This window comes from Porites lutea, chromosome 4 (assembly GCF_958299795.1).
Source record: "Porites lutea chromosome 4, jaPorLute2.1, whole genome shotgun sequence".
NCBI classification, from domain to species: domain Eukaryota; kingdom Metazoa; phylum Cnidaria; class Anthozoa; order Scleractinia; family Poritidae; genus Porites; species Porites lutea.
Window position 1 is genome coordinate 48,102,694 of NC_133204.1, and position 27,008 is coordinate 48,129,701.

Sequence of the window (27,008 nt, forward strand, 5' to 3'; positions counted from 1 at the left end):
ATAAACCGTGCTGAGTATTTTTAATTTTCAACGTGGAGAGGTAGTTCAATTAAGCGACTACGACGATCGAGAAAGGTTCGCTTCTGTTTAATCTTATTCAAGGTATATACTCTGTAAAATTTAATAAATCATACAATTGTCATTATCCGATCGTTTGCCAGCTAAGGTGATAACCTACTATCAATACTCGGGTAATGTTTTCTATATTGATAGCAAAGATTAAGCAAAATTTGATTTAATAATTAAAAAAGGAATACAAAATGAGGTGCAATTGAAATGAGTAGCTAATATCATTTGATTCTTCAGGAACTGCTTAATTTCTAAGGGTATTGTTCGTAACTAATCTGATACAGATGCTGCCGGCATCCTGGCATTTCCCTTACGTTTGCTCTAGTACATTTAAAATCGGAATGTGATTTTAAAAAGTTTAATTTTAAACGTTTTTCTACAAATTGGTCATCAGTTTTTTTAATGCATGTGAAGTCGTGTAAAGAAAATTTTACCAACCAGCACCGTCCATTTAATTCAGCATATTCTTCTGTTTTTTCAGTACATTTCACTTACCAGCCAACACGACACTGAACAAAGTGAAAATCAGTTATCTCAGTTTTTTGTAGCTAGAGCTTGAGTATCTACCAAACTAAAGATCAGACATACAGTCAAGTAATATGTAATCTATATGGTTGGTTGTTATTAATCAAATGGTACGAAGAAAATGAATAATAAACGTATTGTTCAAGCCAATTTAAATAGAATACTTTGTTTCTGCGTCAATTTTGCAGTTCCTTTTAACGGAAAATGAAATATCTTTCAAACCAAAACAACCCCCAGGAGTTCGCTATTTAAAATGATGTTGTTAATGTTTCCTCTCTTTTTGGGACACGCCATCTGCCTTCTTGTTTCAAAAATAAATTCTTGACAATTCTCACAACCATGTAAATGACAACTATTGGTATCAAATTTTTTTCTTAACACGCTAGGGAAATTTCCAATTAGTTGCTCATTAATATTCTCAAGCTATTTTTTTTCTTTGTTTTTTTACTTTTCTGCCAGTTTCATGATGAAAAACTACCTGAAAAGGGGTTCATGCATGACGTCATCTTAAATTGACCAAACATAGCAGCAAAGACTGGTTCCACTCTTTTTTATTCACGTCAGTTTCCATTCATGGAAAAGGCAATGATAAGGGCACGGTGATCGACATTTCAAGAATCATGAATATAAAGAAGTGTCTGATTTTCCACTTTGTCGTACGTAACCTATCAGGGGCGAATTAGTCCTTAGATATCAAAACTCTTGGTAGGTTAAGGCGTACCAACAGTCGACCTCCATGTGCTTCCTGCAAGCTTTGCAGTCCTGTATCAAAGCGTCATTTTTATGACTGAAAGAGACATTTTCGGAGTTGATTGAAAATGGGCAGCATACTCGTGAAATAGCGTACAAAGCTTATTTGGTAATGAGGTCTTCTTGAGGGCGCCTTAGAAAGTGGCAGGGCAGGCGGGTTTAAGCTGAACAGAAGGAAAAAGAAACGATTAAACTCACGACACCAAGTATCATTTAAGACAAGACTTTCGGAAAGAATCGAGTTGACGGCAGAGATCGGACCCAGAACGTAGATATGACAGACCCAGAACGCACAACCGAGGGTCTCAATGGGGTTAACCGTCAGCCGTCAAACGGCCTAAAATTTAACCGTCAACCGTTAAAAATGTTGTTTAATATTAACCGTTAAAAAGATTCAAATCTCCCTATTTCAGCTGATCTTTAAGGGATTCTGGTTCCTAAAAAAATGGATCTCTAAACTGGAAAAACAGGCAAGTACCCATGTTTAAAAAGGGTTTAGTTTATCTGCTCACGATTGTCCTTTGATTGATCCCGTCGTTTCGACAGCACACTGCAGGTCTTCATCATCGACTTAGTGAGTCGGACTATTTGTACCACCGTGGTTGTTAGTGATTGGTGTATCACGACCCTTGCTCATGGTTGGGGGGTTTCGATCCAAAGTAATGTTTGTATTGTCAGAGGAGGAAACTGATCCCTCAGCGCCCTCAGCGGTAGTAGCGAGCGGTAGTATGCATGAAAAAACAAAAAACAAAAAAACAAGGCGAAGAGATCTATTCATCTAACCAGATATACAACTCTTGCGTAAATATAATTAAATACATGACCAGCGATTTCCCTTGCACTTGATTGTTAAAATGTATGGCTTGTATTTTATTCTTTGTTTTATTAGGTAACTTGTAGTTATTTATATTTTCTACACCCTGACTGCATTAAGAAAATAAAACTGTTTTCATTTTCATAGTGGAGTATTAAGATATCCAACTGATATGCTAAATAATCCTCCAAATATGCTGCTGAGAAACGCTTCATTTTCAAACGGGCATTGGTTCCAAAAACGTTTGTTTGAGAAACTAAAAAAGAGTTCTTATTCCTTCTGAAGACATGACACAACGCTTATCATATAATTTCGTAAATCTTCAATGAAGAAAATGAATATGCTAGAAATAAAAGGAATTAGCTTTGACATAATTTTGGAAACATTCGATAAAAAATAACATGGTTGATTTCAAAATAGTACGTATTTCTTCCAATCATTTATTATTGATAACTTGACAATTTGGCAAGGTACAAGATGGCTAATTGATTGTTTTGCAAATTTCTTGGTAACAACATGTTATCTCCGACAGATTTCACGGGAAAAGTGCTAACCAAACATCGTTTTATCAACTCAGGTTTATAAGTGTTTAAAATGTGTGATCGAAACCTCTTCCTTTTATGTTGGATCATCGTATATATAACCAGTTGATGAAAAAATCTTTTTGTCGATATTGCGGAGAAACATTAAGATAAGGTATTATTATTGCTTCCATTTTTTTTTCTTTTTTGTTTAGCCTGAGAGGATCTGTTCTTGTTAGTGAGTTAGTACATGTATGCGTGTTTTCTTTCTTTTTCATTTTTGAATATCGCTTGATTTTCTTTGACAGGACTTTAGAATGGCTACCCAAAAACTTCTGGTGATTCTTGTATTGATAGAGGCTTTTTCGGGCAGCGAATTTTCTATCACTGGCGAGCGACATGAAAGGTGAGTTAACGGAAGCGTGCTAAATATTCCGATTTGTTCACTATGCAATTGCACACAAAGCATCTTCCGGTCAGGATTAATGTACGTTCATGGTGCCTACATGGACATCGATGAAAACTAAGGAGCTATAATCTTCCTTAAGAGGCGATGACTTAATATCACAAATCAAAAATGTCTAATTGTGTCGTAGTTGTTAAAATCTCACATAAACTAAGGGCCCTTAACTGGGTAGCCGTGTAAGTGAAAGTATGACGGTGAGACGAGCTTTCGGGTGCTGTGCCTGGTTCATTACTTTTCAAATCACTGAGCCAACTTTTCTTACACTCTCACTACGAAAGCCTTAACCAGAGTCCAAATCAGAGCTCTCAAAAGAATTGTACGGGAAAGACTTAGACTTTGGCATAGACTGAAAGAAATGAAGGATATCTTTAGAGCTTTTTTAAAAAAGGCTAAAAACGATTAATTCTGAAATTAACATGAAGATTCGTTTTCATTTTTAATCCTTGGAAGGACTGACACACAGGTGTTAAGTTTGCTCCCTTTTGGAAATTACCGAAAGGTTGTTATTTTTATATTAATTATTTTTATTTTTTTGAGGGCATATTTAATATCCATGACACTCCGATTTCTTTCTTCCATGTTTACAAAGGAGCTGCAAAGGATAGCGGTGTTGTTATACGGCAACCGCAAAAACATTCCGTTATAAAACAAGTTCAGTAACCACATAAAGTATACCAACGGGGGGGCGGGGGGGAAAAGTAAATTACACTGAGCTAAAAACTCAATTATTTATCAATAATTTATAGATATGGTTAGTGGGTTCTTATCTCGCTCCTGCATGCATGTTCGAAATAACAGTATGGAATGTAGAATCCCTGGTGTCAGAAGCAACAAAAATTGAAAAAGTTGTAATGTTTGCTATGGAACCAAACAAGTGGAGTATCATTGCAGTTACCCTACAGAAAGAAGGGTCCAAAACTAAATTTCTAACCGGTTTGACCGAATCCGCCGGTCTAGTCTTCGCACCGCACTGTGCCAGGGTCCATCCCGTTCAGACATTCTTAGTTGGGTTCATAACTAACTGCAATCGACCTTTGATTTGTTACATTATAGCCTTTCTCAAGGTGTTCAAATACAAGCAAATTTCAATGATCTATCTGATTCTGAATTGACGTCCAAAATGAAATTGGTAGCACTTTTTTTCTGTTTTTCGATTTCATAATGAGTGAGATGATTTTAAAAGCTAGCAATTGTAGGGGGCATACAGCTTAACTAGACAACGAACGGTGGCATAGCTCTCTGGTACACAAGACCACACCACGGCTGATATCAATGTCTTTATTCAAACATCCTAGATTAGGAAGCCTCCACCCCCCCCCCCCCCCCTCACCCCCTCCCTAATGAAAAAAAAAAACTTAAATCATTACAGTTTTGTAATGAGAAGGGTTTAGGAGGATCTAAAGGTCAATAAAAACACATAAAAAGGACACCAGGAAAGAACAGTCTAAGGAGATTTCCCGCATTCATAATAGCGATCCCTGAAAATAACTTCTTCAATAGCATGAATGTCCGTCTGAATGCCAACTCCCCTAAAAACCTTAAGGCATTTGTTGACCCTCTTTCTCTAATTACCTATTCGATAATCGTCGCTGATATTGCTGCAATCGTCGATCAATATAAACCAGATATAATTCTCGGTAATGAGTCCTGGTTATACCCAGATATTGAGAGCATCGAAATCTTCCCAGATAACTATAACATCTATCGGAAAGACCGCATATCTGACAACCATGGTGGCGTTTTCCAAGCAGTGAAGAAAGACATTATCGTTACTCATCGCGATGATTTGAATACGGACTGTGAGATTATTAGGACCCAATGTCAGATCCAAAATAAGAGATCAAAATCTCTATTCTTCGCTTCCTTCTATCGCCCAAACAAGACCGATATAAGCAGTCTACATGAACTTGACTCATCTTTATTCAAATTAGGTGATAGATTAAATACTAGCAATATAATCGTGGCGGGAGATTTCAACGCCCCGGACCTCAAATGGAACGACCTTGAATCAACAAATTGCTCCTTCAATTCTGAACAGCTACTTGAAATCATCGATGAACATGGACTTACCCAACTAGTAAAGGAACCTACTAGAGATGACAACATTCTCGATCTTGTGTTGACAAATAATGTCAATATCATCAACAATGTTAGGGTAATCCCGGGAATAAGCGATCACGATATGGTTCTTTTTGAAGTGAACTTGGCATGTAGAAAGAAAAAGCCAGTGAGACGCAAGATTTATATGAGGAAAAGGGCAGATACCACCCGTATAAAGAAAGAATTACAAGACTTTGCGAATGACTTTGAAGAGATGAAGAAAGAATCCGTAGACGCAAAGTGGAATATATTTCAACAAAGGCTCACTGGAATTATGGACTCCTGTATACCACACAAGTTCACTACCTCACGCCATAACCTACCGTGGTTTAACCGTAGCTTGAGAAGACAGACAAGGAAAAAGCAAAGGCTATACAACAGGGCGAAGAAATCTGGAAGGCAATCCGATTGGAATAAATTTAAACTAGTCAGGAAACAATTACACAAGAACTTGAATGAGTCCAGGAACAATTATCTTTCTGACTTTCTCGGTGATTCTATGAAACAAAACCCGAAGGCTTTTTGGTCACACATCAAAAAACTAGGAAAAGAGGGTACAGATACCCAAGACCTCAACGTTGGAAATGAAGTGTTTACCGAACCGAGAGCTAAGGCCGAAGTGCTAAATAGTCAGTTCTCCAGTGTTTTCAACAACGAAGAATCAGAGAATATCCCAGACCCTGGTGAAAGCCCTATTCCGACTATTGGAACAATAAACATCACAACCTGTGGAGTTGAAAAGCAACTTAGCGAGTTGAAGGTAGATAAAGCGTATGGCCCGGATGGAATTCCACCCTGATTTTTAAAGGAGAATGCCCATGAAATATCAAAGGTTCTTACTGATATATATCAAGATTGTATTGATACCGGAACTGTGCCTATCCAATGGAAACACGCCAACGTATGCGCTATTCACAAGAAAGGAAAGAAATCGGATCCTTCAAATTATAGGCCCGTGTCACTTACCTGCATCGCATCAAAGGTACTTGAGCATATTGTACACAGCCATGTTATGAAGCATCTTTCACGATATGGAGTGCTCACTGATTGTCAACATGGCTTTAGAGCGAAACGATCAACAGAAACACAGCTCATATGTACCATTCATGATATAGCAAGTGCTATCCAGTCTAACAAAACAATTCACGCCGCAATCCTTGATTTTTCAAAAGCATTCGACAAAGTTCCCCATCGCCGACTCTTGAAGAAACTTGATTATTACGGAATTCGTGGCCCACTACATAACTGGTTTGAATCGTTTCTAACACAGCGTACCCAATCAGTGGTAATTGAGGGGGTATCATCTGCCCCTGTAGTTACGACATCTGGTGTTCCCCAAGGAACAGTCTTAGGACCGCTACTGTTCTTAATGTATATAAATGATTTACCTGATAGTCTTAACTCTACTGGTAGACTTTTTGCTGATGATGCATTGTTATATGGGACAATTTGTTGTGATGAAGACACAGCCGATCTCCAAGAGGACTTGTATAGATTAGAAGATTGGCAACAAAAGTGGAAGATGGAATTTAATCCTTCAAAGTGCAAGATCATGTGTTTTACAACCAAGAGAGATCCACCAAAGCGGGAATACGTATTCTGTGGACAAATCCTAGAAGAAGTGGAATCTCACCCTTATCTGGGGGTAGTCCTCGATAACAAAATGAGGTGGTCACCACACATTGAAACAATCACATCTAGGGCAAATAAGGTCTTGGGACTTATCAAGCGAAACCTGTGGAATTGTCCAAAGTCAGTGAAAGAAACCGTGTATATGACACTTGTGAGGCCAAACCTCCAGTATGCCTGTAGCGCATGGGACCCACATTACCAGAAAGATAAAGCCGCTCTAGAAAGGGTACAGCGGAAAGCAGCCCGCTTTGTCACTGGAAATTACGATCGAACAACGAGCGTGACGGAAATGCTGCAAGACCTACAGTGGGACACACTTGAAACAATGAGAAGACACGCAAGGCTCTCCACTATATACAAGATGTGCCACGGCCTCCTAGATGGGGATTGGGGGGATTATTTGATAACAAGCAAAGAAAGGAGAACCCGGGGAAGCCATGATTTTAAATTTATTGTACCGAAAGGACATAAAGATATTTTTAGATTTTCTTTTTTTCCCAGGACAATAACTGAATGGAACAAACTTCCAGAAGAAACTGTTTCCAGCCAATCCCTCTGTATTTTTAAAAGCAAACTAATTTAGTTTTAGTTTTATTTTTTATCAGTAGTTTTTAATAGTTTTTAATAGTTTTATATATTTTAGTATAGTTTTATTTATTATTATCTTAGAGTTGGCGTGATGTCCCAAACGATTTTGCCGACATAACGATATTTAGATTTAGATTTAGATTTAGATAATTAGGTCTTCTTACATGTTAACTAGCACGTGCCATATTTAGGACTTTTCTAATTTGTTTATTTGTTTGTTTTTCTGCCGATTTATAACCATGTCTTGTCCTCTTTGGTTGAAGATCTCTGCACAGCGACAGCAGGGACTGGGAAAAAAGTCAACAGGAAGCCGCGAACTTATCTGCTACTATAAATGAAATTCTGAACTCATACGATTCCAAATTACGACCTAATGCTGGTGGTAAGTGTCTGCTAATAGACCCGTTGAAGCTTTCTCTCCTTCCTGCCAGTCATAAAGCACCTCGAACCTTAGTATTTTGGGGGGCGCAAGGACAGCACATACAGTGGTGAGAGTACTCGCCTTCTTTCACCAATGCGGCTCGAGTTCAATCCATCCTAGCGTCGACTCCATATGTGAGCTGAGTTTATTGTTATTTTCTTTAAGAGGTTTTTCTCCGTGCTCTCCGGTTTTCCCCTCTCCTCCAAAACCAACATTTCCAATTCTAATTCGAATAGGAATGGTAGATGAAGAACAGGACCACTCTGTGTTTGTGCTTCCTCTGAGTCGTTATTTACTTATTTATTTATCTATCTCTTTATTTCTTTATTCATTTAGTTAGTTAGCTGTTTGTTTATTTATTTTTAACTTAATATTTGACCTGCCATGTGTTCATGATAGGTCGTAAGTTGTAGAAGCCTCGTTCATTGATTTTCCACTTTTTTGCTTTTATTGGTTTTAACTGTTATAGACTTTTTTTTTCTCTTAAAGGTGTACCTGTGGAAGTCAAGGTTGAAATCAAAGTTGTTTCGTTTGGAGAATTAAATGAAGCAAACATGGTACGAGACTGTTCATTTTCTCATGTTAGCTGGAGCGATGAGAAGTGTAGAAAGCACTAGGCAACTGTATGATTAATTAGTTCGTTTACGAGTTCCCTCAATCTTAATCCGCCAAATGACGACAGAAAAGCGACCATGTTGATCATAGTTTAGAGTTAAGTGGAATGGTTAGAAGCCTTTCAGACTCCTTTGTTTTAAGTGTTTTTGTTGACTTACAGTGCACATCGTTCAATAACTTTCGTATCATTTTGATCTTACTGGCCAATAAAAACACGTAGCATTAATTTATTCCGTCACGATTTGTGAACAAAAAAACAAATAATTTTGCACTGTAAGGAGTTCCTAACATAAACTGCAGGACCGGTGTTTACCTTTGACTGTCTATCATAACTAGTCTCCTCTGCTATAGCTATGCTTAGATGATGGTATCTGAATAACACTAATCACACCCTTTAAGAATTGCAGAAGCAAAGTTAACAATTGTCAACTTTGCCCGAGCAAAACCCTTTTTAATCTGCCCTATATATATTGCGTATTTCGCCCATATACTTTCACAATTTAGTTGAAGAAGTTCTTCTTGTAAAGAAGTATAAAAAATATGAAGTCGCTTTAAACTTTCCATTCAATTATCTAAATTTCTCTTGGTAACCCAGTGTCGTGTCTTCTCATGCGCTGATATAGGAATATTCAATGGATTTATTCTTCCGCCAGTGGTGGTATGACCCAAGATTCAAGCATAATTCCAGCACGCCATTCACCATGGCAGCAGATCCTACTGAAATGTTCTGGACACCAGATACGTACTTCTTCAACGTGAAGAAAATAAAGTACCACTTTGTGACACGTGAAAACATGCGTGTTATGATTTACTCAACGGGTAAAATTTACTTCAGTGCCCGGTGAGTAAGGAAATGCAAAGCCGTTCAATGTAACAAATTAGCCATATAGTTATAGCGGAGAGCAACCTCCATTGCTTTAAAAATTGGAAACGGCTTATCGAGGAAATTTGGTTATGCCCGTCCACTTACCCACCCGTAGAGACCGGGAGGGATGGTCTATGTACACACGAATTCCCCCCCCCCCCCCCTTCTCTCCTAGAGAAGGGATTAAGAAAGAAAAGGCTCTTGTTTGGAAGATTTTTTTTCTATTTGATGCACAGAGTTTTTTTTTTCTTTTGCTGTAAACATGCGAGTTTTAGGAAGAGTTTTTTTTCCATGTCGGATGTGTGTTTGCCGGATATTAGTGAGCTTACATAACGACGGTGATGGCTACGATGATGCCGAAGGCTCCTAAAGTTAAGTAGGGATCTGAAGATTTAGTGGCTTACAGTTAGTACTGGTTTAAAGTTAATTGCTTTATTTTTCTAAACTGAAGTTTCGCTTTTAGCCCTGGCTAAATCAATATATTATATTACACAAGAAGCAAAAGAAACGACACGTTAAGTTCCATACCACACTCACAGCTCGTACTAGTTAAAACAATCTCCTCTAGATTAGTTTATGAGCGCCTGCGCAGTACCAATTTGTGTAAACACGTTCGAGGCTGGAAGCTATCACGCATCTCCTACACGCTTCCCTCTGTTAAATTTAAGAGACCGAGACAAAAGAGGATGACTGGGGATCAGTCTGTCTATCTTCTCTCCCTAGCCTTCCTCGGAAAGATAATTTTTGTTTCGACTGAAAAAAAAAAATGTTTGGCCCAGTGGCTTAATGGCTAATGAGAGCTGCACCGGTTAAAGTAGATGCTACTGCTTCAAATCCTGTAGAAGACCTGGCGGGATTGCGTCGGCCGCTAGTATGAAAATCATGATATTTCTCCATTGAATTTCATTTGCACAGTTCTTTTAACGTGCGTTCATAGGCACCATTGATTTGACAAATTAAAATGATTTACCGTTACTTATTTTTTCTTTTAAGGATAACATTAACAGCTCAGTGTGATATGGACTTTCATCTTTACCCAATGGATACCCAACATTGCTCCTTGGTTATCGAAAGCTGTGAGTATTGACTTCTCTTAAATTTAATAGACTGCAATTTACACTTATTGAGGGAAATCAGTTAGTTTTGTTTTACCATCGGTCGCATCGGGAAACATCAGGACTCAAGCGTAAATGTTTTGTTATATTTCTGACTTTCACTTCAACAGCGACAAAGAATGAAGAAAGAATCAAAACAATGTTGGTACTAGTAAACTTTATAAGAACAAAGCCGCTGAATAAATGATTCACAAAGTACTTTTAATGTGATTATCTGCACTTTTTCATCCACCTGCTGCTGTATCTCTTCCTGGGTAGCTTTGAAAATCGTTGCTTTTAGCTCGAGGCTCCATGTGTGTGCTGAAGTATGCATTCACGAAAGTGAAAACTGGCAGGTTTTTTTTTTCCAACCTCTTGTTAGCAGGCCACTTTCCACACCTGCTGTAATGTATCCTGAGCGAGGTACAATTTCTGAATTGTATCATTAATCGAGATAAATATATTTGAATTTAGTCAAGGTTACGTGACCAAGAATCAACCAGTGGCAGTCCCTGTTTAGTTGAGTGAAAGTCTAGGAACAACAACTTACACAATGTTGCAAAACAAGTTGCACGCCTTTTTCTTTTTTTCCTTTAAATTCAATTTGTAACAATAAATTTTCTATCATTAGACGCGCACACTACAGAAGACATAGATTACAGATGGCGAAGGACAAAGGCGAACAAAGGAAAAGGGATCGAGATTGTATCTCAAGAGATGGCCCAGTTTGAACTGACGGGGATAGAAACCAAGATCAAGGATACGGAAAACAGCAAAGGTTAATATTCTACAGCATCGAAATCTCTGAGGTTGACTTGTCGTCATCGGCGGAGCTCCTGGAAGTTCATTTATTGAAAAAATATTCAAGAAAAAATAATAGGTTGGATTAAAAATTAGGTCAGATTAAAAGCGCTTCATCAGACATGCACAATAGCAACTACTGTGGGAAGAGGTTCCTTAGACTTTCCTTAATAGATTAGAAAATATGACGAATCTTGGTTAGAGAAACACTTAAACCAAAGCTGTGAATGAAAATTAGATAAAATAAGACGATAGTAGTCAGGATTGAGGTGACAATACTCAAAAAAGACTTGTAGAGGTGAAAACCTAGCCGGGCTGCTTGCAAAAAAAAGAAAACTGAAGGGGTGGCAAAACGTCTCTCCATTTAATCATCGAAAAGTTTCCTGGTTATGACACTCAGGAATCCCAGCAAAACCAAGAAGAAAATGATATCATTGCCTCTTCTTGGGTCGAACAAAATCCCTGGGGGAAGGGGGGGGGGGACTCCTATATGAAAAAGACGGGAATGCTCGTCGTCTCGCTTAGGGGTGTAAATTTTGGATTTTGGTCTCGCTTAGGGTGTTCCGGGCAAAGCGCCAATATTTTAAGCCGCCAAGGTCTCGTTTAGGGTTCCGCGAAGAAACACAGAATTACGCGAAGCGAAACAGAAGTCAATTTTCTTTTTAACTTTGTTTGTTATGTCTTTATATCATAAAAGCTCATTGCATGTCGTATTTGTGTGTTTTTAAGCGGTCTCTTTTAGGGGTCAAAATTTGCTTAAACCACACCCAGATTGGTCTCCTTTAGGGGTCACAAAAAGCTTGAGCCACGCCCAGATGGTCTCCTTTAGGGGTTAAATTCAAAATTTCCGACGAGCATCCAAGTCTGTTTCATATGGGAGTCCCCCCCCGGGACAAAATCACACCAGGTCATTGTATTTTCATTATCAGGTTCTTTTGCTCGTCTCAGCGTCGTGTTTTCGTTCAAGCGCCGACTGGATTATTTCGTGTCATCCGTATTTTCCCCCACGGTAACTCTGGTCATCCTCTCGTGGTGCTGTTTTTGGATAAACCGCCATGCTGTTCCGGCACGCGTATCCTTGGGAATAACAACAATACTCACCTCAATTGTGCTTAGTGGCACCATGAATCAAGAGATGCCGCAAGTCAGTTACATCAAAGCTCAAGACTATTTCTTACTTGTCAGTTTTGGATTTATCTTTGTGTCATTTCTAGAGTATATGATTGTGTTGAATTCGGATCCTCGACCTGTATGGTTTGGATGGCTAAGAAGTTGCTGTGTTAAGGAATCAGGAAAGGTATCTAATGTAATTTAGACAGATATTAGTAAATGGCTGGGGAAGGTACATATGATTTAATGCCATGAATAAATGTCTGAAATCCAGCTGAAGAGTTTGCTTTCCCTAATAACATATTTAAATCCACTATCTTCAAATAAAAACTGTTAAAAATGATAATTAAGCCAAGATCAAGGGCGGCTAGGAGAGAACAGAGGGAAAAACTAGGGTGGTGTTCGAAACAAACAAAAATGTTCAAAACCTTCCAAATACTTGCTCAAAGTGTGTCCAGAAAAGCACACAACTCGGATCTTGGGTACTTCATACTATAGACACGATGCATGGAAAAGATTCGTATGACTTCATGTTTGATAGACTTCCGTCCGTTCAGATGAGGGTTATATAAGTATACAGGGCTAGGGGACATTTCCTGATGTACATCATAATGCGCATGTATCTCATTCGTGTGCATTTCCTCATACTGGCTAACATTTGCTTTGTGTTTGTTCTACAAAAACAGGATGAGAAAAGACCATTACAATTTGAGGATGGGGTCCCAGAAAAGGAGGTAAAGAAATCTATTCACGGACAGATATTTTTCGTAATCGACCAATTTCGATAGAAATTCTTGAAATTCATACTCGGTTCCGAGGCTTGGGGAATAAATCAAAAGAAATGTATTATTCATTGCTAAGTGTCAGGATGATTTCTTTTGTTTTATTCCTCCAAGCCTCAGTGGCAAGAATGAATTTAAATATATCGAAACTGGTCTATTACATGACGAAAGAGCCCCACCAGGGATTCCGCTTATTATAATATGATGAGTAGCGAGCTTACGATTCTGATATTTGTCGTTTACAGACCAGTTATAGCACAGAGCCTGATATGGAATTAGAAGAGGAAACCAATCACACCACTGAACATGATATGATACACGGCCGTACGCATGTTCGTAACGGCACCATACCAAGGCGAATAGTGGTGTCTAACACAGAACAAGGGGCAACAGTTCTGTTACTAGATAAATACGGACAAATGCGTAATGGCGGGAAAACTCACATCAAATCTACAGCCAAACAAGAACTTTGTAAGAAGCCAATTCGGGCCTGCACTCACTGGATCGACATGGTATCCCGGATTATCTTCCCAGCCTCCTACGCTGCCTTTTTGTTGGTATTCTGGCAAAAATTCGTTCAGGAAGGAAACATGAAGGCTATCAACAGCACTGATTGACTCTTAAGTCTTCAGTAAAGGCAGTTACTCCTGAATTTTTCATAAAAAGTAAAAAGCTATTTTAACCCTTGTCGGAAATTGAAAATTTTATGAAGGCTTGTTAATTTATTTCAATGACCGCAAAGAGAGTGGTGCACTAATTAACTCGAAGTTAGTTAAGTTACGCTATTTATAAACTACTTTCAGCATTTTTTACAATGACAATGTTCTAACTGGGCCTCTACTGAGCGATTGTCTGGTTTTGACATATTCTTATTACCTGCCCTTTTATAATGCTGAGAGATTGAGAAAATTGAGTTAGCATGGCTCCGCGGTGGGGAAAAAAAATAAAGGCAAAAAACGGCTTTTAATATGCCAAATATGCTAAAGGAGATCATATGGCCTGCACCACTCCAGTCAGTTTTTCTTAGAAAAAAGTATCGCATAGACTTTTATCTGACTGTATGGTTGAATTACAACTTTGAATGTTTGAATTTTTTATAATAATAGTATTTGGTCGGGTATTTTCCAATAGTGAAACTTTCATGACAAAAATTAAAGAACAGTCTGTTAACATTATTACAGGCTTTTGTTTTCAATCGTTGGTGATAACAATAATAACCCCCTTAAGATTACATATCAGAGCATTTAAAACTTGTCATTTACTTTTCACGTATTTAAAAATTAAATAGAAATCACAATTCTAGTTATAATTATATAGAAGATATATCCGACTCTTAAGTTTGTCAAGAATAGTTTCTGTGATCGAGTGTCCCGTCTGTCATTAAACACGAATGCAATTATCGTGGATAGATATTTCCTTCTTCATCTTCTTATTCTTATTCAAGTTCTTCTTCTTTCCAATGCATTTTACGTTTGAGCAAAACAATCAGTAGGATGAGAAGCAAGAGGATCTCACTTTCACCCTAAGGGGGGGGGGGGGGGAGGGGGGCATTAAATTTTGAGGGAAGGGGCACATCAAAAACAATACCTTGTGATAGATAAATAGGAGAAAATCTGCACACGGAACGGCGGGAGAAATTCATAGAATTCCCATCTTCTTTTAAAAATTTGTATAATGGGAGTCCAATAGCCATGTTTAAAAAGAAGGGAATCTAATCTCTCTTATCCTTTTCCGATGAGAAAGGTTGAAAAGACATAATTTCATCGCCCCCTACGATAAACGAATATTGCTTTCATGCCTGAGTCTGGGTGAATTCACCCAGGTTCTTTCTCAGCTATTTTATATTATCATTAGAGTATAATATATTATGCGTAGTTTAAATATTTTTTACTTTTACATTGTATCTAGGTAATTCTTAATTATAAATTGTCAGTGTCCCCCAATTAGTATGAGGCTGTTCCCAAGCTATACGGCTCCGACACATTAATAAAGTTTTCTATTCTATTCTATTCTATTCTATTCTATTCTATTCTATTCTATTCTATTCTATTCTATTCTATTCTATTCTATTCAGGCATGTGAGCAATATTTGTTAAGTTAAGGATAAACACAAAAGCTGAATTTGTTGGCTATCTTCACACAGTGTAGAAAGATCATATTGCTATGGCTACATAATATATCGTGCCATTCACTGCAAAACCTTTTAGTGTGAAATGGTTTGATATTTCTAGAACATTACATGGCCGCTTGGTGACACGAAATTTCTCTTCTCGTGTTTAAAATACTTTTCAGCACTCGAAGAGATATTTCGTAACTCCGATCCTCGCGGCGAAATAATATTCTCTATGTATCTCATATAGGTCCCTTTTTTGTGAGAGATAACTTTTGTCAATCTACATCCGGTAAGGAGAGAATTTCTAAACTCAAGAGTACTGGACCTATGCACATGTTTGTGATAAACTGATACATAAAAACTGATAAATAATAAACATATAAACATATAAACTGATAAATGGGAGGATTTCTCACCTAATTATTTCTATTGCAGGTGATCAAAATGTCCCCTCTCCTCCCCCCAAAAAAATAAATTCCAAAGTTTTCCAATTTTTCAGTATTACTGCAGAAAGCTGGTTTTCATTCAGCATTACCTTAAGCTTTTTAATTGGCGATAATATCAGTTCGCTCTTTGATAGCCAGCTGAATCTGTTAGATCCATTTGAACGAACTCATTAGAGACAACCACCAACTACTTTCTTCCCCAACCCCTGCTTCCCCATGCACTTAATTCCAGCGGCCCCGCACTTGAAAAACTTCTGCGCGAGCCCCTTGTTAGAAACATTTCGGTGTTACTTAACCTGTTTCAACACTATGCCAAAGTGGTCAAGGCAAGCTGAAAATAGGAGGAGCTTTAATTTTAATACATCATTGTATTTTTCAACCCTGCGTTTAAGCAAATTAAGAAATGGACAATTCAAAACAACAGGGGCACTCGCCGCGAGGGGCAAAACAAAATTTATCAGCAAAACGTTATCATCTATTTTATAACACAGCCAATACTTCAAAAGTTTCAAAAATTCCATAGTAACCATCAATATAAGCAGTTTTTCGGGAAATCCGTCGATCCAACTCGACAGGCCGAACTTAAACTATTGGTTTACAGAGTAGGACTTGATAAATATAAATACTTACTTTATAGTCACCCAGGGGCAACGAAAGCTCTTTACCCGAACTTTCATTCCTTTAAGAAAATACGAACAAACAAAGAAAGAAACTGACTAGGTGAAAATTTGTAAATTTCATAGAATATCAACTCATTTCAATAGTTGGACTCTACTAAAGAATATTATCTCATTGTAAAGTTGAAAAAAAAAAAAATATCGAGAAATATCAATTTTACCTCACAGAATCTTTACGTGATCTATTATCTACTATAAATATTTTTTTTATTTTCAGTATTTTAAATCAAGATTGCACCTATAGCGGGTTCAAGTTTGATCCTCAGCCTAATTAAAACGCAATCGCTTTCGCATTCTTCCGCGAGGTTTAGGCGTTGAAACGTATCTTGTTATGACATTCTTCACTCACTGAACCAGGATACACTTTTCGATTTGAAATGTTTTGATAGGAAGATCATTTAGAAGAGAATAGAATAATTTCAAAAAAATAAACTTTAGGAAAAATTGCTTTGTAAATTGAGACAGAAATCTTTTATTTTTATTTTATTGAGGTCTTTATTCGATCATACATTATTAACAACTGGTGTTTAGGCGCCCAAAGTGTTCTGTTATCTTAAATCCATTGTAGGCAATTGGTGCCCTTCAGTTTGTTTTGGATTTCAATCGCACAGTTTAATTGTTATCAGTTCACTGTGCACCAGGGAATTCATTGGGCTACAACAAAAGCATTCCGTTGCATTTCAACGTTTATATGAACGCAAGGTTCTTCTCGGTGTGGAGTTGGTGTGAATAATTCACCTTAAAGTCGCGCTACCCCGAATGGTAGGTAAGATACCCACTAGCTTCTAAATATAAGCAGAGAAAGAACTTAGGAAAATAACTCTCAATTAAATTTAAAAGCGTTTACGTCTTTACTGGACATCTATATATATATATATATATACATTTTTTTTTGGTATATTACAGTGATGTAAGACACTCCTTAAATAGTGAGAATTGCCGACATAATGCAATTATATAAAAAACAAAACTTTAGAACGAAATAGAACGTTTCTGGATGGTTATAAAATCAAAATTAAGTTCCTTCAATTGAATAACGTCGGGATGAGAGTAGCTTTCCAAGTTCCAACAGCTGTTTCAACATTAAGTAATTTTTTTTCCCTAGAATCCCCAGTCAACGTTAACGTTCGAGCTATAATCAGTTACTAACAGTATTCATGTTAAACATACTGCATAATGTTGAGTCCTATCTAAGACTATCAGCGAACTGACGAAACAAATCAACCTTTATTCATCCCTTTTATGGCGATATACTAAACATTTAAATTCAGATTAATTTACTTAGTAGTCTGACGTTAGAGGAAGTTAAAGGAAGTTTAGGAAACTTTTATGTTAAGTGTACGTCCAGGTTATTACAACACAGGGGCTAGCCTTCACTTATCCAACAAAGAGAAGGTGTTGGAAGGTCTTTAGTATTCTAATCTTGTGGTAACATTAATTTACCACGATAATTTATAATGATCAAAACTGCAAGATTTGACCTGAGGGAGAATTTAATTGCGGTAAAGTATAAGTGAGAGATAACCGAGCTTTTCACCAACAAAGCAATTTCAAAAATAATTTCTTAGTAAAGATCTCTTTGGATGGGTTCTTAATATTCTGCCAATTGAAAGTAACTTTGTCAAACATACTTGCGTGATCAATTATCGACTTTTGACTAAGCCTAAATTTACAACTTCAATTACTTCTTGTTAAGCACACAGTTGAGCTTTTGAATTTTTCATGGCTGGGAAAACATTCTTTTTACATCATTATCAGAAAGAACATGTATGTCTGGCAGACAAGACTGCGGCTACAGCAATTATTACTAACTCGTGAACAGGTTTTTTACCAGAGTTCTAGCTAGATTTCAATAAGTAAAAGCACGGATTGCTATGCTCTGAAAATACGAGAAGTCGATACCAGCCCAGTGTGATAATCGTGACCCTCCAACATTAAGCAATCAATTGAAAATTAGTCAATTTGTTAAGAATACTATTATTTTTCGTTCATCAAATTATCAGCAAGAGGCACAATTATTTTAAGTTTGAAAAACTAGAAGTCTTGCCAAATAAATAAATAATAACAATAATAACACTATTCATCGTAGACTGAGTATACTGACTAACTGCAAAGAGTAAGTATTTCACGTATTGCTTTACCTGACTGTATTTTTTCAGAATTTGTTAACATGGATGTCAGAACGTGTACAACCGTATTTGTCGTGATCATTTTCATTGCAAGCTGTACACTAGAAAGCAAAGGAGACCCTGAAAAGTAAGTTCTTTGCAAACTACTTTCTTATACCTCATTCCTATAAAACATTAAACAATCTAAGTTAAAATTCTTCATTTATCCTTCTTCCTTTGAATTAAAATCATCTTCTTTTCGTAAAACAAAAAAAATAAATCGTCAGTATGGTAAATGAATTTGTGGGTGTTTCATTCCATAACTGTGAGTATGAATATCAAAAACGAAATGCTGTGCTCAAAAACGTTTAAATCACTGAATAGATATGAACGACCTGAAAAAACAACGAAGCAATTTAAACTGGCAAAGGTCGTGTGATTTTCGTGGTATTTATAATGATTTATTACTAATTTTTTTGATATTGTGGTTTCTTTTCGCAGCAATAAATATAAGAAATCTATGGAGGAGGCATACAATTTGTCCTTGGCGATCAACAATAATTTAGAAAATTATGATAAAAAGTTGAGGCCCAACGCAGGAGGTAAAAGCAAACTTTAAGCTGCCAGATGAGGGTGGAGGAAGGGGGAGTTAATTCCATTTTAAAACGACTGGAGGGGCCATCATATCTCTACGAGATTGGTTGGTAGATCGGTTGATTAAGGACAAGAAATTTCCAGGCACACATTAATCTGACACCTAAGGGTTCTTTTGGAAGATTTTACGACTCACATTTGTTGTTGTTTTGTTTTGTTTGTTTGTTTTTTATTTCGTTGCTGTTATTGTTGTTGTTTTTTTTAACAGGAGTTAACCCCCCTCCCCAAGGCCAAAGGTTAGCAAAGTTTTCATAGTTACTAAGAGTCACATATACTATAAGAAAGAGCTTGGATATATCAAACGCATTCGTTTAAAAGATCATACCGGCCATTGTACAAGGGAGGCTTGGCTACAACCCCGTTGCTAGGTTAAAGTATTTTCGAAAGATCTTAATATCGTTTTTAATCAATAGCCTGTAGCAAACACTTCGATAATGGTATATAAACTATACTCTAAAATGTAGCTATCCGTCATTCAAAATGCCTGTCCTTTTTCAGTATTATGTGTCACGCTGTCGGAACTCGACGACTTGACGACGACACATATCTTGTAACTATAACAACTGGATGTTCTTTCCTCTTAGGAGATTAATGCTTACGACAAAACATATTTGGACCGTCCCACACTGTACTTCTAGGTCTTTCAACATGCAATATAAATATATTTTTTAATATAAGGTATTAATATATAGGTAAATATTTTGTTAATCTTATATTATCTTTAGGAGAGCCTGTCATGGTGCAAGTTGAGTTTAAAGTTATTTCGTTTGGCGAGATAATAGAAGCAAACATGGTAAGTCGTTTAACTTATCATTATATTCTTAGTTGTGTGGTTAACGATTATCATAGTCTTATTATCATAATTATTATAATTTATTGTTTATTGTTTATTGTTTTGTTTGCCATAAGTTGTACAAAGCAAAAAAAGAATTATTTAAACTCTCATGGCGAGGAAGCCTAAGAGAAGCCACAGGGATTATAAGGAATGGGCTCCCTCAGTTAAATAATAAGAACGAAATATTATCATACTTACACGTGGGAAAGTCAATGGCAGAGCTACAGTAAATCTTAAAATAAATATATTAGATAGTTGTACTACTAGGCTAAAAAAAGCGAAATGACAAAAAGAAAAAAATTAAAACAAAACAGCAAAAGTAAAAAAAAGAAAAAAATGCACACACACACACATATATATATATATATATGTGTGTGTGTGCATTTTTTTCTTTTTTATATATAAATTACTATTTATGATAGGAGGAATGCTTTCAGCTTACAGCAAAAGGAATTTATTGATCTGTAATGTACATAATTTTCATGGTTTAATACTTTTCAAGGGAAGGTTAATTGTCGTAGTACTACTGTTATAGTCTTGCCTTATTGTTTTTGAATAGTTAGTAGTTTTTAGGCACGTACACGTTTAAACGAGTTTCTGTAAGCTCCTTAGTGCTACTTGGGTAAATAAATTATTGTTGTTATTGCTGTTGTTAGGACTGAAAATTGTTACAATTTTTTTTTTCAGGAACCAGTCTTTTGCATGTTGCTATTGAAAAAACGCTTTATAAAAATGACGGAATGAGAAGAATGAATGAATGATTATGATTATGATTTTAATTACTTTACTTTCACCATTTTCACATAGACCACCGCGCACCTTGTTTACCCCCAAAAATTTTGCTAGCCATTATGATCTATGTAAAAATGGTGAAAGTAAAGAAATCTATAATCATAAAACATCATATAACATCATTGTGATCTTAACCAGGAATACAGCATGGATATTTTCTTCCGCCAGTGGTGGAAGGATCCTCGGATGCGGCACAACTCATCAATTCCTTTTAATATCGCTTATGACCCGAACAAGCTTGAGCTATGGACACCAGACACCTACTTCTGGAACATGAAACATGCAAAATATCATTACGTAACAAGAGAAAATATGCGCCTTAAAATATCATCTGATGGCGAGATTTACTTCAGCACGAGGTAACAAGATATATTTTCTTTTTCTTTTATTTTTTACCGGAAAAAAAATGCTTCTGACAATTTCCTAATCTTTAATTAAGGAGACTTCGAAATTACCGTTTTAGCCGTTAATTCGTCCCTTACCTAAAATGTCTATGGCATATCTACTAAAAAATGTTTCTTTTTTACTTCAATTACGTTATCAGGATAACAATTGTAGCTCATTGCGACATGGATTTACGTCTCTACCCAATGGACACTCAACATTGTTCACTCAGAATTGAGAGCTGTAAGTACGACAATTTTTTTGGGGTATTTGTTTCGTATTTCAAGTCAAGTGCTTAGTGATGTTATCTTACGGAATGGTAGGAAACGATATTTGCTTTTGTCAAGGCAGTTGATATTTGTACACTGAGTTTTCAACTTCCGTAGTGGTTTTAATCCGTTCCCATTCTTGTAATTTATGGCGCCAGTAGGACAAATTTTAAATGGCTTTTGCAAAGAAATGCTATCGCCAAGGATTTTTTCGTGTCCTTGACTTAATACAGGTTTGCTGAACGCCTTATTTTTGTCTGTAATTTTAACAGATGCTCACACAGTGGCTGATGTAGACTACAAATGGAAAATCGGCAAAAGTAATGGCGTAGAAATAGTTTCTTCAAAGATGGCACAGTTTGATCTTCTTCGGGTTCAAACTATAAATGATGCATCAACTAACAGTAAAGGTAATAACGCCAGTAACATACATGTAAATAATAACGCAAAAATGGTTTTGCACAAATTTAAATTGACTTAAAAGATATACACCTTAACTGACCTATCAAAGTCGAAGTTCTAAGCGTCAGCCCTTTTAGCTTTTAGTCTCGCTTTCGGTAAAATAAAGACCGCAGGGCATCATATCATGGGCAAGTGAACAAAATGCGCGCATGGAAAGATGAATGTTTGAGGAAGAGGCAGCTTCGTCAGCCTTCAACACAAGGCATCCATCGCTGACGCGGACCTAACCTCCAATCCTAGTATCTATCGGGAAAGAAGAAGGGAAAAAAAACTTACCTACCAGCATTAGTAAGACACTAAAAAACTTACTAGTATTATCAGTCAAACTCAGTTTAAGGTTAATCAGCTTACGAATCAGAAGAATCCTCGGTCCGACCAATACTCGAGATCCAAGTGGGATGTGTTACCTTTCATTCACATCGATAAAAAGTTAGGCTATCTTTTCAGATATAAGGAAGAAAAGTAGAAGGCCTCGTCTCAATTCTCCGATTTTCATCGGTGTTCACTTTACACTTCTGTAGTTTGGCTATTTTGGACGTAACTTACAGCTACGAACCACTAGAGAGGGCAAAGACTACACCTAATGCCCATCGGTAATCCTGGGTCTGGTAATAGATACAGTGTCCAGGCCGCGTTACCTGCTGGGGCAAGGCGAGAAAAAAGAAAATTGAGAATTAACCTAGGTTAAATCAAAGTTAACCTGAAATCAAACTTAAGGTATCATCCAGGGTAAAAAAATCCTCATTTTTCGAAATTTTCGATTTTTAGATAGTTAAGTAGAGCTCATCAAGAGCTTTCTTTTAAACAAAAAAATTCTAGGAAAAAATGTTTTTTCTGTGCAAACTTATGGAGCGCAAAAGTTTTTTCTATGCTAATTATTTTAATTGATCGTTGACAAGTCCTGTCATACTTGATACGCACGCCGCTGTTGAACCAAGCTAATCACGCAATTTGACAGAAATCGTGGTCTACAAGTATAGTGCTCACTGTTTTTCCCTGGATTTTGGAAGTGAGTGCCTCCAAAGAAGAAAAAAGAGCCGAGCTTGTCCGTTTTCGTCCTTGACTCCAAGACGAAAGAAGACGACAAAATCGTTTTGCAAAGTGTGGGCTTCGAAACTAGCAGAGAGCGACAAGGGCTCCTACTACAATCAAGAAAAATGGCTTAAGGATGACAAAGCTTCTGAAAAGCCCGATGAAACTACCGCGAAATCGAGTTTCACGAGTTTCTTAGGGAGCGGAGCGAGCTTTTTAGGCCGCGAAGCGAAGCGGCCAGGCGAGCGAAAAATTCGCAACAGGTCCCGCGCCATATAAAAATCGGACGAAGGACTTTTTTCAAAGTCTATTGTAACGGGAGAGCAGCTTCAAGAAAAACTCCAACTCCAGGAAGCGGTTTGTTGTCGATTTTTCCAGGGAAGTGTCCAACTTTTGGAATATGTATCGAGTAAAAGTTGGCTGGCTCAAAATGAAAACTGCCCGTCGCAAATAACTAAAGATGTTTTCTCGAAAACAGAAGGATCGAACAAAGCAGAGCCTTTGAAAAAAATAGTTCATCTCTTTTCGGGTTTCGTTTGTAACCTTTTCCTGCTGTGTCACTATTGTTGTCCCTTCTCTGGTATGCTTCAACATTGACAGCTTTGGTGTTATAATCTGTTATAATCTCGTCACGGGTAATAGGCCGCCAAAAATCTTTTTCCCCTGTTTTCTCGAAATGAAAATCAGGTCAAGTTAAGGGTACGTTTCAAACTCCAAGTCGGCAACCCGTGAACCAATTTGGCTGAAATTTGGCCAACTTACTGTCAGATAGTTTTTCTAAAAAACTATGTCTGCGAATTTTGATTTCTTTTTTCGTTTTCGAGTAAGAGTATTTTTTCATAGGTAGTGGTAATGATTTGCTATTCTTATCTTCAACTGCTTATAACAAAAGAACAAACCCACTTGACAAAAATCTGAGACACGGTTTTTCAGTCAAACGTGTTAAGAAGCGAATGAGATCGTAATTGGCTTCTTCCGTTTATTTTTCGCTGGCCTGGACTTAAATTTACAGTGACACCTACTTTTACAAAAAGCTTCTCATTTCTGAATCGCGTTAATGTTTTGATTTTTTAAAAGGAATAAGCAATAATCTGAAACTATTAAGCTTTCAGAAAATGTACGGTTTATGGGGATATTTATTAAAAGCAAAGGCGCTAGCGCCGATCAACGCGGGGAGGGTGCTTGAGGGTGGATGATACCTTAACCTGTACTCAGGAGTAACTATTAAATGTTTATATATTTATAGTTATATATAATAATTACATATTTATTAATTTTAGTTTTTTAAGTCCTATTGAGGTTCAAGTTAAACTGGTATTCATTTCCAATGTTATCGATGATAGGAGCTGCAATCATTTTAATTCAACTTTGATCATCTCTTTTTCTATCTCTTCTCATGGCGGCCCACTAGGATCCTTTGCGAAGCTGAAAGCAGTGTTCTCATTTCGACGACGTCTTGACTACTACATTTCAGCGGTGTACGTACCAGAGGTGATCCTAGTGGTGTTATCTTGGTGCACATTTTTCATCACCCCAACGGCTGTTCCTGCCAGGATATCGCTTAGTATAACAACTATCCTGACAACCATTTTACTCTCCAGCTCTCTCAACAACAATATTCCCAAGGTAAACTTCCCACCTTAACGCTTCATTTTAAGAGGCAGCGGGGCCGAGCGTTGAACTTGCATTCCCGTCCTGACCGCTAACAGGATTTGTTCTCGGTATATACGAGCTCAAGTCCTCTACCATGCGTCTAAAATAGTCAACTGGTTCGCCTCCTACCAGATGGGATTCTTAAACCATTTATGTTCCATTTGAATTATTTATTTGAATTCATTATCTCTGAAAAACCCCTTTAGGGGAGAGATTCATTAATTATTTTAATATACTATTATTTATAATAATTTTTTATTTGTCAGTGGCCCCACTCGCACTGTTTGGCTCAATTCACTTGGAACATTCGGGTTTACAGACATAAGTAGTCCAAAATATTGGAGCATGATGAAAACTTGATATTTTTATTAAATTATCAGAGAAGAGCTCCAAAATGATCGTTATCTCAATTCACCATCTTCTAAAGAAGTAGAAAACTGGTTATATACTGGGGCCATTTGGAGGGACGAGTATGAAGGTAAACAAAAATGGCGTGTTTCAAGTGCTGTGTTCCAAATGGAAAAATGCAACTAACTTCCACTATACCAGAATTCATTGACACCCTGATGCACCAGGCATTTCTTCTTCAATAAGAATAAGCTTGAGGGCGTCTTTCCCTCTCTCCAAATGATCCCTAAGGCCCTTATGGTCGTTAGTCGTACCAGTCCAGTGCACCTCTCAATTAGAACATGGTTATGTTACTAATTACGCAATTCGGCAATTTTACGCCTATGAAATATATATTTTTAAATACCTTAAAGCGGGTCATGTACCCAACAACACCGGAGATTTCATCTTCTCCCTTGTTGATAGAAATATAGCGGGCGACTAGATATTTCTAGGAACATGGAGTCCTACTATGCGCAGTATAGTTGGAAATCGCACTATTATAATTATAATAATAGTGCTTCGTCCATGAAAACGCTGCCTTTCTGATAAACCAAACGTTAACTTGAATATGATGAAAACTTTTCAATTCAGGTCAGTTATATCAAAGCTGTAGACTACTTTATGTTGACTTCGTTTGGCTTCATATTTGCTGCTCTGGTTGAATACATTATTGTGTTAAACACTCCCAATAAGATGGCGGATTGCTGTACCTTCCTCAAGAAGAAAGAGGAAGATGACATCGCGAAAGCAAGGGTAAGCATCATACTATCAATAATGAAATTTCTAAATTTTAAGATTCATGCAAATGGGTGAAATCTGTTCAACTTAATCTTTAAATTCAGGGGATATGACGCAATGTTTTTTAGATGATAATACCACATACAGTAGGTGATGCCAGTTCAAAGTCGATGTAGAGGCGCTGGCATCGGTTGTGTTTTATCCTGGAACTTTTTTTACAGATATATATATTTGCAAAACTGATCTACTTACCTTTCTTGAGTAAACTAGACGAAGAAGACACGCGGCCAACTTTGTCGAACACACCGCATTAAATACTTATATCAGTTACTCAGTTGGACGGGTTGCAGCCAAGATAACTCCGCGTCTTATTAGAAAGTTTGAACATTTTTTTTTCTACAGGGATCGTCAGATGAAATCATTTTGAAGATCAGTGCGTCACCTAAGAAAGTAGACTTGAGCAAAAGTCCCAGTAAGAAACCACCGCAGAAGGCAAGCGAGACTCAGGACCACTGGGTGGACAAATGTTCTCGCCTACTGTTCCCTGCAATGTATTCTATCTTTCTGATTGCCTACGTCATTCATTACAAGAACAAGATAGAGGATTAAGCCTTAAGATCTCGGAGAGCCGGGGGTTCTTTGTTGCTGTCAAAAGAAATGACTTGCAATGTCCGACAAAAATCCTTAAACTCTTTGATAAATTTTACCCATTCCCATTGCCCTACTAATTACAATGCTGTTTTAGCCATGCATCGTAAATCAAGTTTGATGTAGTGATCAGTGACGTGTTTCAAGGAGTTAATTTGTGACGAGGGTTAATATTAATGCAAAATGGAATCGCATTTTAGTCCTTGCACGTGGATAATCAGTAAGTAAGCCAACTACAACCTGATTACAAATAAAGAACCAATGCAAATGAAAAAATATCATCAAACAAACTGAGCCTGTGTAAGATGCATATTAAGCTCTGATAGCATGGTTTATATGATTCTTAGCACTGCCAAGAAAGAGAAAATTGGTTGGTATTAAATCTTAGTATAATTTTATCTCTCTTTTATTGTCACGAATTCCACGAGATGGTTAACTGAGATTAATTTGAGTATTTGCACTCGTGACAGTGTAATTCTTAGGTACCAACCATCACCCTAAGGAAGGCAACCATTTAAGTAAACATTAGTTCGGGGAGAGGCCGGGGTCTCAAATTCTATTAGTTTGTTTCTGTGTGCGTGGGATTCCCAGCAGCAGAGTATATCTTCTTGATGAAATGGAATCATTCCATCGTAAAAAGGGTTAATACAATAA

At 37.1% G+C, this 27,008-nt stretch overlaps 3 protein-coding genes across 3 annotated transcripts; all 3 read left to right on the forward strand.

Moving 5' to 3' along the window:
• The first annotated feature begins 4,646 nt into the window (after positions 1-4,646).
• Positions 4,647-6,044, forward strand: LOC140934793 (uncharacterized). The gene has a single exon (XM_073384359.1). The coding sequence runs from the start codon at positions 4,647-4,649 to the stop codon at positions 6,042-6,044; it is 1,398 nt and encodes a 465-aa protein (XP_073240460.1).
• Positions 6,045-6,257: 213 nt separating this feature from the next.
• LOC140934794 (gamma-aminobutyric acid receptor subunit beta-1-like) lies at positions 6,258-13,981 on the forward strand. The gene is made up of 9 exons (XM_073384360.1): positions 6,258-7,183; positions 7,729-7,847; positions 8,376-8,443; positions 9,125-9,342; positions 10,360-10,442; positions 11,092-11,238; positions 12,191-12,558; positions 13,058-13,105; positions 13,399-13,981. The coding sequence occupies exons 1-9, from the start codon at positions 6,258-6,260 to the stop codon at positions 13,768-13,770; spliced, it is 2,349 nt and encodes a 782-aa protein (XP_073240461.1). The 3' UTR covers positions 13,771-13,981.
• Positions 13,982-18,559: 4,578 nt separating this feature from the next.
• LOC140934795 (glycine receptor subunit alpha-1-like) lies at positions 18,560-26,860 on the forward strand. The gene is made up of 9 exons (XM_073384361.1): positions 18,560-18,645; positions 18,999-19,099; positions 19,877-19,944; positions 20,917-21,137; positions 21,323-21,405; positions 21,704-21,841; positions 24,337-24,551; positions 25,560-25,721; positions 26,109-26,860. Exons 1-9 carry the CDS (start codon positions 18,560-18,562, stop codon positions 26,313-26,315), a joined length of 1,281 nt encoding a protein of 426 aa, XP_073240462.1. The 3' UTR covers positions 26,316-26,860.
• The last annotated feature ends 148 nt before the right edge of the window (positions 26,861-27,008 follow it).